Source organism: Dipodomys merriami, unplaced genomic scaffold (genome assembly GCF_024711535.1).
Source record: "Dipodomys merriami isolate MVZ:Mamm:240054 unplaced genomic scaffold, mDipMer1.0.p SCAF_42, whole genome shotgun sequence".
NCBI classification, from domain to species: domain Eukaryota; kingdom Metazoa; phylum Chordata; class Mammalia; order Rodentia; family Heteromyidae; genus Dipodomys; species Dipodomys merriami.
In genome coordinates this window covers 2,055,223-2,067,340 of record NW_027205826.1, presented here as the reverse complement: position 1 = coordinate 2,067,340, position 12,118 = coordinate 2,055,223, and the positions used below count along the sequence as shown (strand labels likewise).

Here is a 12,118-nt window from a genome sequence, read left to right as displayed (position 1 = left end):
GTGCCCACAATCTGCATGTTGAGGTGGATTCGGAGCCTGCCCAGCACCCCTGGGTATGGCCTATTGTTCCTCATGGTTTGAGGAAGACCCAAAACTATTTGGACACAGACCTGGGCCTGGGTGCGTGGGACCCAGGGTGAAGTGAAACAGCCACCCGGGCCCGTCTCCAGGCCTTGAATCTTCTCGCTCTTGCCCGGGACGCCCCGGCCCTCTAGTGGAGCAGAACCACCCCCCCCCCCCCCCCCCCCCCCCGCTCACAAACCCTGTCTCCTGCGTGTGACATGGATGGACCTGGAAGCTGGCTCTGTCCTTTCGGTTTTGTTTCCTGGTTGAAAACCCCGGGGACTCCTCCCCGCCTCGCCCCTGCCTCTGCCCACCTGTGCTTTCCCAGGCCGCAGGGGGAGCCCCTGCGAGGCCCGTGGGCTGGGTCTTCCCCCAGAGGCAGCCCAGGTGTGTGGGTGGCGTGGGGTGGAGGGGGCCACCGGGCAGCTTGGGGACTGCGGTTCCTCTCGTGGGCGTGGGGCAAGGCCCTGCCAGCCACACTGTAGAATTTGGCTTCTGAACCTTGGAAACTGAGCCGACCTCCTGACATTTCACCGCAGGGTGAGGCTGGGGTGAGAGAAATGGGAGCTTGGGGGGGGGGGGGCTGGCGCTGCCCCTTGCTTACAGAGAAAAGGGCACTGGCTGGGCACCTGCTGGGGACTGTCCAGGCGGCTCCTCTTCCCATCCAGCCCCAGTGCTCCATCCATGGCTCTATAAAGGCTCAGATGGAGGGAGAAGGGGGCACCCCCCCCGACACCCCCAACCAAGCCCGCCTTCGCCCACACCAGGCCAGGGGTGAGAAACACATTTCTTGGCTGTTTCTGGAACTCTTCCTGTGTGATCTTGTCACCCCTTCTCACACCCCAAGATGAGCCCTGTGAGAGGGGGGTAGGTGGGAACTGGGGAGATGGGGGGAGCCCCGTGGCCCATTCTGAACAGACCTGCGCAGAGCCTGCCTGGATGACTCAGGGCTTCCTAGGCCCCAGGTAGAGAGGCCGCTGTGGTTGCTGGGGGAACCTCTGGCTGGGGGGGGGGGGGGGGGGGAGGGCGGCACGCCACGCTCGGGAGGTTTCTGTGGGTGATGGTCGTGCTGGGGACCTGTCCCTTGCAGTTGCTGCCCTCTCCCTGTTCCTCAGGCCTTGAACATGGGACGGGGGGGGGGGGGGCCGCAGCGAGGCCTGCCCACCAGCTGGAGCAGGACAAAGGCTCACCTTGCAGTTCGCAAGGCAGTGTCCTGGCACTGGCCGGGCCAGCCTCTGTGCACAGCGCTCCCCGCGCAGCCAGCACGCCCCTTCTGGTGGCTGCAGGTTTTCACAGGTGGCTGGTGGCACCTGTGGGGGGCGGTGTGGTCTGGCCGGTGGCGGCGGAAGCAGTGAACAGCTGCACCCCCATCTCTTGGAGTGGGTTTGTAGTTTCTGCTCAGTGAGCCTTAGGCCAGCCCAAAGACTAGCTGGAGGAGAAGGCGGCGTGGCAGGACTAGCTGTCAGGGCGGAAGAAGGCCCAGCTCATCCCAAGTGGGGTCTGGAGTCTGGCCACAGCTGACCTTTCAAGCACCCTTCGGGACAGGGCTCCATCTTCTAGGGGCCTGGTGATTCTGGACTGTACCCCAGACTTGCTGCTCTCCAAGAAAAGTTTAGCCACATGCGCGCGCATGCACGTGGGCATGAGAGCCGCCTGGAGGCCTGGCCCAACAGCCGGCGCCACCTCCCGCTCACTCCATCCTGCCGAGGTCAAAGCCCGCAGAGAAGCCTCAGCTAGCCACAGCTCCTTCCCCTACATTTATTTCAAGCTCTGCTCACAGAGTCCGGGCAGATGACCTGGGCCCCCGGGTGGGCTCCTCATCCTCTTCTTCGTCTGCGAGAGGCTTGCCTAAAGTTGCAGCCCTTCCCTGGAGGGCCTCGGGCAGGCTTTCTGTCTCCCGGAAGCCCCCCTGGGAGGAATGCCCCTCGGAGGCTTCTTCCTGTTGCTTCGAAGAAGACTCTGCAAGACAAGAGGGGCTTAGCCAGCTCTGCCTCGGTTCCCATTTGCCACGTTCCACCCCAGCGTGCCCGAAGTCTAGGGGAGCCGGGAGCAGCCCCCTTAGCCAGGCTGATGGGCTGGGGTGCTCAGTGCAAGTGCACATTGGAGCTGGTGAGCAAAGACTGGAAACCCCTTTCTAATCCTCGCGAATGACAACTAGTGAACAGGCGCCCTGCCCTCCTGCCTGGGCCTAGAGGCTGTAATGCTTCCTGCTGAGGCTGGCGCTGCCCCATGCTGGTGGCTCACCCCTGTAATCTTAAGACTCAGGAGGCCGAGAGCTGAGGATCAGGGTTTGAAGCAAGCTCAGACAAAGCCCTGGGGGCTGGGAAGGTGGCTCAGTGGTAGAGTGCTTGCCTCACATGCATGAGGCCCTGGGTTCTATTCCTCAGTACCACGTAAGCAGAAAAGGCTGGAAGTGGCACTGTGGCTCAAATGGTAGAGCACTAGAGCTGAGGGTCAGTGCCCAGGCCCAGAGTTCAAGGCCCCCCCCCCAACTGACCAAAAAAAAAAAAAAAGTCCATGATGAGCTGGGTGCTGATTTGTTTACACTTGTAATCCTAGCTACTCTGGAGGCTTAGATCTGAGGATCATGGTTCAAAGCCAGCCTGGGCAGGAAAGTCCTGAGATTCTTATTTCCAGTCAACCACCAGAAAATCAGAAGTGGGGCTGTGGCTCAGGGACAGCACCCAGGTCCGAGTTCAAGACCCACCACGTCAAGTCCATGAGGTTCTCATCTCCAATTAATCAGCAAAAAGTCAGAAGTGGAGGTGTGGCCCAAGTGGTAGAATGCCGGTCTTGAGTGAAAAAGCTAAGAGATAGCATCCAGACCCTGAGTTCAAGCCCCAGTACTTGCACAGGTACATATGTAAGGGCTGTTCTCACAATAGTCACCCTATAGGCACAGAAGATTTTCCTGAACAACATTCCTTTCCCCTGCTTCTGTATTTTTTTTTTTTTTTTGGGTCTGGTTGTGGGGCCTGAACTCTGGGCCTGGGCGCTGTTCCTCAGCTCTTCAGCTCAAGGCAAGCGCTCTACCACTGAGCCACCTTCCCAGCCCCTGCTTCTGTATTTTAAATGTTGTTGGAGTAGACAGTGGAGTGCCTGGGGGGAAGGAGCTAAGAAAGCCTCTGAAGCCCCCTCCTCCAGCCCCTTCTCCTTGGTAACTGGCTCTGAGGCCAGACTGGCCGTGAATCCCAGTTCCTATCCTAGCTGTGTAGCCTCAGGCAGATACCTCAGTCCCCCCAGGCTGTACGGGAGCTAACTTTGTTCGTAAGTGTAAACCCAAATAATGCCTAGCCACAAAAGACCTCAATGAAGGCTGGGGTGCTGCAGGGGTTTTTTTGTTTTTTGTTTGTTTTTTGTCAGTCGTGGGGCTTGAACTCTGGACCTGCACGCTGTCCCTCAGCTCTTCAGCTCAAGGCTCTACTGCTTGAGCTACAGTGCCACTTCCAGTCTTCTGGTGGTTCATTGGAGATAAGAATCTCATAGACTTTCCTGCGGAGGCTGGCTTTGAACCATAATCCTCAGATCTCAGCCTCCTGAAGGGGGGGAGAGGGGCGGTGCTACCTTTTATCCCCTTCACCCTCACTGAATTCAGGAATGAAAAGATGGCCTGCAGGCTCTGGTTCTTAGCCTGGGGACAGGGGTGTGGTATGGGTCCTGGAGATTCCAGAATTTCCTGCAGCCACCTGCAAAATGCTGTGGGTACAGGACTGTTTTAGAGGAGGAGTATCAGCCCGTTCCGTTTTCTTGGGAGCTCAGACAGGTAAGCAGCACAAATTCAGCACCCCCTCCATGACAGATGAGGAAACTGAGGTCTACAGTGGGACCAGCCTAAAGTGATCCAACTCCCCAGCCCCATGTCCCAGCAAAGAACTCTAGACTCTGTGGGGCTAAGCCCCGAGGCCTTGCTCGCTGCACTCCAGTGGGGTCCAGTGAATGAAGGAGAGCGGGGATGCTGGGTGTTTCCCAGACCTGGGAGCAGGAAGGAAGGACTGCCTTCAAAACAGGCGTGGAGCTGGCACCAGTGGCCCAAGCCTATAATCCCAGCTATCTAAGCAGCTGAGATCTGAGGACTGGGCTCAAAGCCAGCCTGGGCAGGAAAGCCCATGAGACTCTTATCTTGAATTAATCACCAATGAAAGCTGAAAGGAGCTGTGGCTCAAGTGGTAGAGTGCTAGCCTCCAGGAAAAAAAAAAAAAAAAAAAAAAAAGCTCAGAGAGACAGTGCCCAGGCCCTGAGTTCAAGCCCCCAGGAGGGGCACACAAAATTACAAAAACAAAACAAATTTGGAGAGGAGTCCCAGGGCCTGGCCCTGCTGTCTACCAGCCATTTGGACCTTTCAGGGCCTGTGAGGCTGACTGACGAGCTAAGCATTTGAGCAGGGAAGGACTTGGGTCTGGAGCCTGTGACTGGGACCCTTCGTATGGAATAGCACAGTCCAAGTGTCCACCCTACAGAACTAGCACCAATTAAGCACACAGTGACTGGATTTTCTCTCTCCTTCCTCCCATTCCATCCCACCCTGCAGCTACTAAAAGGCCCTTGATGTCTCTAGCATGGGTGAGGGGCTAGGAAGGTGGCTCAGTGGTAGAGCACTTGCCTTGCATGCAGGAGGCCCTGGGTTCGATTCCTCAGCACCACATAAGCAGAAAAAGCCAGAAGTGGCGCTGTGGCTCAAGTGGTAGAGCACTCGCCTTGAGCTGAAGAGCTGAGGGACAGCGCCCAGGCCCTGAGTTCAAGCCCCATGACTGACCCCCCAAAAAAACAAAAAACAAAACAACCCAGTATGGATGGGAAAGGGGTTGGGGTTGGGGGGCTGTGAGGCAGGAAGACAGACCAGACCAGGCTTCCCAGAAGGACAATCCGTGCAGCAGGAAGCTTCCTACCTGAATTGTCAGGGGACATCTGAGCGCTGTGAGGCCGGGAGAACAGCTGGCCATTGCTGCCGAGGAACGGCTGCCTGGAGATGTGGGCCCGGGACAGCCTGGACTTGTGCTTTGTCATCCCCGAGACTGAGGAGGCAGCGGAGGCAAGGGTCGGTCCCAGCACAGGGAGAGAGGGCTCTGTGGGGACCCAGGGCACTGAGGCGTGGCGTAGGGCCATTTACCGGGCAAATATGCCCTTTCGGAGCACTTCATTCCCATGTCCACCCACCCATCAGTCCATCTGTTGTCCCTGCCGGTATCCACACATCTCCCCGTCACTCTGCCATCATCCACCCTCCCGTTCATCCACTCAGATTTTCTGAGTGCTTATACATATTGGTACGATGAGTTCTGGGCAGGGGATTTTGGTACAGAACAGGAAGACAAGACATGGCCACTGGCAATGCCCTACCCCTACACCCTGGGCAGTGATAGACAGCACACATCATTGCCAGGTGGTAGGACTCAGGAGACAGCACTTTGCTGAACTTCCAAGAAGCGGGAGGGAAGGAGGGCTTGGCTGCGATGCGGTAGAGAAGCTCAGCTGTGGAACAGGAGGATGAAGACTGGCAAGAAAAAAATGAGGCCACCACCTACCAGGCAATGGGCTGAGGCTGGACAGCTGGGTCTTGGAGAAACCTGAACATTTGAAGGCAAGGAAATAGAGAAGGAAGAAAGACCCTTAGATCCTGTCAAGACATCTCCAGGAGATGGATGTCTCATGAGACCCAAGCAAGCACCCCGAGGAGCTCTTGGGCTGACTAGATACTCACTATTGTCTTTGGTCAGGATGTCAGGCAGCTTCATGTCCATCCGTCCTTTGTAGATATGTCCATCCAGGCCCAAGATGTCTACCTCGTCATGCTGTATAGACGGATGCATATCTGTGATTGTTGTCGCATCCAGTGCGGGCTTTGTGACGGCCTTGGTCACCACCTGTCTCCTGGCACCAAGTGGCGCTCTGAACCCTCCCCAGAGACTGTGCACCACGGCAGAGCACCCACATGGAAGATGTGGACAGTGCTGCTCTGCCAGCCTGGCATGGGAGGCAGCACCTGGCTGGGCAGCTGTTGGGTGAGGACCCAAGGGACTGAGTTGGATTGGAAACGGGTTAAGAAACTGCCTTAAAGCCGGGTGCTGGTGGCTCATGCCTGTAATCCTAGCTACTCAGGAGGCTGAGATCTGAGGATCGCGGTTCAAAGCCAGCCCGGGCAGGAAAGACTGTGAGACTCCTATCTCCAATAAACCACCAGAAAACCGGAAGTGGCGCTGTAGCTCAAGTGGTAGAGCGCTCGCCTTGAGCTGAAGAGCTGAGGGACAGCGCCCAGGCCCAGAGTTCAAGCCCCACGACCGACCAAAAAAAAAAAAAGAAACTGCCTTAAGGTGAAATGACTTCCAGTAGGGTTTTCCAGAGGGACTTGGGCATCTGAGGGCAGGGCAGGGCCTTTCCTTTCTGTGGTTCCCACAGGGCCCGACCTTCATGGCAATCTGGATGTCCTCATGGGGAATCAGGCCCTGCAGGTGCTGCAGACGGCTGCGGCGGTACGGGGAGGTGATCGTGTGGCTGCCCCCACAGCGCCTGGGTATGGTTGAATAGGTGTAATCCGAATCTGGCACCCTGGGGTAGACAGCATTGGGTCACTGTAAGCCACTGGGAACACAAGCTGGGATGCACCGTGGTGGGGCTGGCCAGAGGGGGACGGGCAGCTCTCTTCAACAGGGATCCTCAGGGACCAGGCATGGGAGTCGAGACAGGAGCAGGGGACCCGGAAGAGGCAGGTGAGTGAGAGGAACAGCCTTGTGGCCACCACCCTAAACTCACAACAGACACACACACACACACACACACACACACGCACGCACGCACGCACGCACGCACGCACGCACGCACGCACGCACGCACTGTCTTGCATGGAGACGTTGGGCAGAAGCCGAGCTCAGCCGCCAGGGCTCCGTGCGCCCCGGGTCCTGTGCGCCTACCGTTTGTAGCAGGGGCGGTTGAGGCACCGGGCCTGCATCAGCTCGCGGATCATCTGGCTGCTGGCCTTCACCGAGCCTCCAAAGTGGATCTGCACCTTCTCGATGTCCATCAGCATCTTGGAGTGCATGGTACGCAGGCGCCCCACACTCCGGTCCATCTGGTCACCCCGGGCGAAGGGGGCGCCCAATTTGAGGCTGAGGGCCCAGGCGGGGGAGGGGGTCAGGCCCAAGACTGTATGGAATTCCAGGTACACTCTACTACCAGGCCTGCGGACACTCCCCCTCTGGCTGCAGGAACCCCTCCCCCAAGACAGGCACCACCCCATCCTAGCCAAATGCCCTCTGGTGTCTCACCCCACTCCCTCCCTGTAGATCTGGCCAGGACACCAACTGCTGCCCTCATACTTGCGACTCTGCTGGCGGATCTGCTCCAGCTCATACACTGTATAGGGGCGGAGGGACCGGTGTCTGGGCAGGCTTGGACCCACAGGGGTCACAGGAATGGTTCTGGGCAGGGAGAGAGAGAAGGTGTGTGTGTGTGTGTGTGTGTGTGTGTGTGTGTGTGTGTGTGTGTGTGTGTGTGTGTGTGTGTGTGTGTGTGTGTGTGTGTGTGTGTGTGTGTGTGTGTCCCACAGGGGTCACAGGAATGGTTCTGGGCAGGGAGAGAGAGAAGGGGTGTGTGTGTGTGTGTGTGTGTGTGTGTGTGTGTGTGTGTGTGTGTGTGTGTGTGTGTGTGTGTGTGTGTGTGTGTGTGTGTGTGTGTGTGTGTGTGTGTGTGTGTGTGTGTGTGTGTGTGTGTGTGTGTCCGTGTGTCCTCACCACCCAGGAGGGAAGCAGACCCAGGACAGAGGAGAGGCCAGGGAGAGGCCAGGTGGGCGGGCGGAGGAGCTGGGGTGGGCCAGATGTGGGTACTCACTGTCCAGTCACAGGTGTTTCCAAGGGACGGTCACAGGAGAGGCAGTGGAAATGAGCCAAGAGCTGCCTGTGGAGAATGGGCTGGTAAGTCGGAAAGCCGTGGCTCCAAAACTCAGACTACGGGGTGGCAGATCCCTGCCCTGCTTCCTGGAGACTGGTTCTTGATCACACCTCGCTTGTTCTGGGCAGACAGACATGTGGCACCTGCGGGGACCTCACCCAAAGCTGGCACAGGGCAGGACCTAAGCGTACCCTGCACAGGCCTTGGGTGCCTCCTGGTGGCAAAAATGTGAACACCAGGCTTGGCTTCAAGCCTGACCAGGACCTTTCCTGGTCCTTAGGGCTCAAGGCAGTATGCACACGCTAGCCTGGAGAACCTTGTCCCTCCCCACTCCCTTTCCCCCCTGTCATGGAAAGCCCCTCAGCTAGAAGACTTCTTCCAGCTCTTCAAGTTCTGTCCCTCCACCTGTGGGACAGTTGATCTGATCCAGCCAGGATCCAAGAGGCCTTTGTTAGGTTCCAATCCTGCTCTCCAATTGTCACCTGCCCTCTCCAGCAGAACCTGCCTGCTTTCCCTGGCCTCACCTCCGCATGATGGCTGCCTCATCTGACTGATAGAGTGGAGGGCGCTCTCGGAGCTGCTGCCGCAGAGATTTCCACCGGTCCTCCAGGGATTGCTTCACCGGGTCCAGCTCCAGGCGGTCCAGCTGGGGAGGAGATGCCAGGTAAGCTTCAAGGCAGCAGGAAGCAGAGGTGCATGGGGAGGTGGGGCAGGGCCCTGCCCCGCCCATCCTGCAGCTCTGCCCACACTCACTTTGTTGTCCATCTCAGCAAGGAGCTTGTCCAGCATCCGCTGCCAGTCCTGCTCCTTCCCACTCATCTTGGCCACCAGTTCCTGCATCATGTGGTTTAGCTGCTCCGTGGTGGCATCGAACTGGATACGGCTCACTTTGGAGGCCAGGGCACTCTTGTCAGCTTTCTGCATATGAGAGAGAGAGAGAGAGAGAGAGAGAGAGAGAGAGAGAGAGAGAGAGAGAGAGAGAGAGAGAGAATGAGAGAGAGAATGAGAGAGAGAATGAGAGAGAGAATGAGAGAGAGAGAGAGAGAGACAATGAGAGAGAGAATGAGAGAGAGACAATGAGAGAGAGACAATGAGAGATAGCAGGAGTGCCATGCCAGGGTCCAGGTGTGGGCCTTGGATGTTGAACAGGTGCTTAAGAGTTTACATGCCCAGGGTGGGAATGTGGCTTAGTGATAGAGTGCTTGCCTAGCATTCAGGAAGCCCTGAGTTCGATTCCTCAGTACCACATAAACAGAAAAAGCCAGAAATGGCACTGTGGCTCAAGTGGTAGAGTGCTAGCCTTGAGCAAAAGAAGCTCAGGGACAGTGTCCAGACCCTGAGTTCAAGTCCCAGGACTGGTAAAAAGACAAAAAAAAAAAAAGAGAGTTCACATGCTCAGCTGGTAGTGGTGGCTCACACCTGCAATCCCAGTTACTCAGGAGGCTGAGATCTGAGGATGGAGGGTTAAGGTCAACCCAGGCAGGAAAGTCCATGAGACTTTTGGAGTCTACCCGACCCCCCCCCCCCCCCAGCCACCTGAGGCAGGGTACTTACAACATCGATCTCCATCTCTAGGCTTTCCCTGTTGGCCTTTTCTCTCTCCAGCTTCTGAATGCCCTGATACAGCTCCTAGGGGCCCAGAGAGCCGGAAATGAAGAACTGAGTGACGGGGGTTGGGAGGAGGAGGCTGGGCCTCAGCCCCATGCAGGCTCTGGGCAGCGGCTCACGTCAATCTCCTTCTGTTTCTGCCGATGGTCATCAATGAGGTTGCTGGTGGTGATGTTGAGCTTCTCGCAGTCACCCTGGACTTGCAGGATGGCGCTCTGCACATGGCCCAGCAGCTCCTCGTCCTGCCACAGGAACCACAGGGTAGGCTGTCTGAAGATGCTGGCCAACCCCGAGGCTGCCCTTGATAGCTTGTCCTATGACACTCCACCTGGCCCGGTGTGGTGGTGCGTGCCTGTAATCCCAACACTCAAGAACTGGAGCAAGCCGGGTGCCGGTGGCTCATGCCTGCAATCCTAGCTACTCAGGAAGCTGAGATCTGAGGATCACAGTTCAAAGCCAGCCCGGGCAGGAAAGTCCGTGAGACTCTTATCTCCAATAAACCACTAGAAAACTGGAAGTGGTGCTGTGGCTCAAGCGGTAGAGTGCTTGCCTTGAGCTGAAGAGTTGAGGGATAGCGCCCAGGCCCAGAGTTCAAGCCCCGTGACACACACACACAGACAGAGTTCAAGCCCCGTGACACACACACACACACACACACACACACACACACACACACACAAATGGGGCAGAGGATCTTAAGTTGGAAGACAGCTTGGACTGAATCTCAAGACCCTGCCTTACGGGGCTGGGAAGGTGGCTCAGTGGTAGAGCGCTTGCCTTGCATGCCTGAGGCTCTGGGTTCGATTCCTCAGCACCATATAAACAGAAAGAAAAAAGCCGGAAGTGGCGCTGTGGTTCAAGTGGTAGAGCGCTAGCCTTGAGCTGAAGAGCTGAGGGACAGTGCCTAGGCCCAGAGTTCAGGCCCCACGACCAGACCAAAAAAAAAAAAAAAAGACCCTGCCTTAGAAAACCCAGACCAAACACCCCCCAACAGATCAGCGGCTATCAGCCCCTTTCTGCTTTCACCATTTCCCACTATGAGTTGTTCCCCAAACGGATGGGGCAGGGCTCCCCCATGTCTTCACGGATCTGGGGGTGCTCAGTGGAGGTGACAGAGGCTCAGGGGTCATGTGCTGTCCCGTGGCCTCTGAGGGTTGAGGTATGATCCATAGCTTTGCCATCTTCCCTGAACCACACAGCTGAACCCCTGAGTCTACATTTGGAACCCAGAGGCAAGACCCAAGGACTTGTTGTGGAGCCCCTCCCCACCGGCAAGCCTGCCCTTTGTGTGTGTGTGTGGGGGGGGTGTTCCGAAAGGGTTGGGGAGACTGGCATGCAGGATGTCTTCTGTGATCATGTTCTCCCTGCCCCCCCCCCGCCACTTGGTAGACTCTTCTCCACCCTCGGTTAGCCAGTGCCACCCCCACAGTCTCCTGTCCCCAGACATCTCTGCTGCTGCCCTCGCTGCGGCTCTGGGAAGGACCAGGGGCTTCAGTCCCTCCCTGGAGAGCGCTTCTGGAGAGTCCGCTGTGGCCTAGGGCCCAGCTGCAGGGTGACAGACTCGAGCAGGAACCCACCTGGCTCTGAAGTTTGGCCTTCTTGGAGGGCCGGGAAGCGGCCAGGCTGTTCACCATGTCCTGCAGCTGCTCGTAGCGCTGCACCAGCAGGCTGACCTGGTGGCTTACGTCCAGGCTGCAGGCCGGGCATGTGGCCTCCAGGTTCACGTGGCCAGGCATCATCATGGTTTGGGGCTTCTCCGGGGTTATGCTCATGGACAGCAGCGTGGAGGAGGAGGCCAGCATGCTCTCAATGATTGTCCTCAGTTTGTCTAACTGGGGTTAGGAGAGACCGGGCAGGGCAGGGCGAGGCTCGCGGACATGCCTGTTTCCATCCTGGTGCTGGGTGCTGTCCCAGAGCTTTTTGTTTTGTTTTTCCCTGACCTTTTTTGACCGAAGGTTGGCGCTCTGCCACTTGAGCCACAACTCCACTTCCAGCTTTTTCCTTCTTTTTTGGTGGTTCACTGGAGATAAGAATCTCACAGATTTTCCTGCCCAGCCTGGCTTTGAACCACCATCCTCAGATCTCAGCCTCCTGAGTAGTTAGGATGAGAGGTGTGAGCCACCGGTGCCCGGCTTTTGGATCGTGCTTTCTGTCTGGCCCTGCTGTAAGACAGGCTGTCACCACCTCCTTAGTACCTAGTCATGGGGGGCTCTTAGTGGGGCTTTTAGTGGGTGCTCCATCCCTAGCCAGCAATGCCACTCCTCAAGAGTCAAAGAGATAGGTAGAGCTGGGAGGAAGGGCTGGAATGTTCTCCAGGGCCTGGTGACAGTGATTTGTCAGTGTCACTAAGCCTGAAGGGGGTCCCTGGAACTGGACAGGGGGGTCAGCATCATGATGGGCCTTTGTCCCTTAAAACCTCAGATCTGAAAGGACCTGTATTTAGAGCATATCATGACCGAAGAGTGCAGAGCCTCCCCTGCAGTGCTTCTGGGGTGGGGTGGGGGACCAGCATGACAGAAATGTCACAGCATGAAGTTCAAGATGGAAGAGCTTTGCAATACAAGAA

General features: G+C 57.2%; 1 protein-coding gene across 3 annotated transcripts in view; it reads right to left on the bottom strand.

Moving 5' to 3' along the window:
• Positions 1–1,812: 1,812 nt before the first annotated feature.
• Qrich2 (glutamine rich 2) overlaps positions 1,813–12,118 on the bottom strand; it is a 32,742-nt gene continuing 22,436 nt past the window's right edge. Inside the window, exons 9-21 of one of the 3 annotated variants that reach the window (XM_069992945.1) lie at positions 11,130–11,384; positions 9,672–9,794; positions 9,499–9,573; positions 8,698–8,862; positions 8,469–8,590; positions 7,885–7,950; positions 7,374–7,475; positions 6,969–7,163; positions 6,465–6,606; positions 5,762–5,852; positions 5,586–5,627; positions 4,950–5,075; positions 1,813–2,022 (exon numbers count right to left, since the gene is read on the bottom strand). In XM_069992945.1, the coding sequence (XP_069849046.1) occupies positions 1,838–2,022; positions 4,950–5,075; positions 5,586–5,627; positions 5,762–5,852; positions 6,465–6,606; positions 6,969–7,163; positions 7,374–7,475; positions 7,885–7,950; positions 8,469–8,590; positions 8,698–8,862; positions 9,499–9,573; positions 9,672–9,794; positions 11,130–11,384 (1,689 nt within the window). In that variant the 3' untranslated portion in view covers positions 1,813–1,837. Of the gene's footprint in view, positions 2,023–4,679; positions 4,772–4,949; positions 5,076–5,585; positions 5,628–5,761; positions 5,853–6,464; positions 6,607–6,968; positions 7,164–7,373; positions 7,476–7,884; positions 7,951–8,468; positions 8,591–8,697; positions 8,863–9,498; positions 9,574–9,671; positions 9,795–11,129; positions 11,385–12,118 lie in introns of those variants that run through there. The other 2 variants (XM_069992947.1, XM_069992946.1) reach the window with 2 other exon arrangements.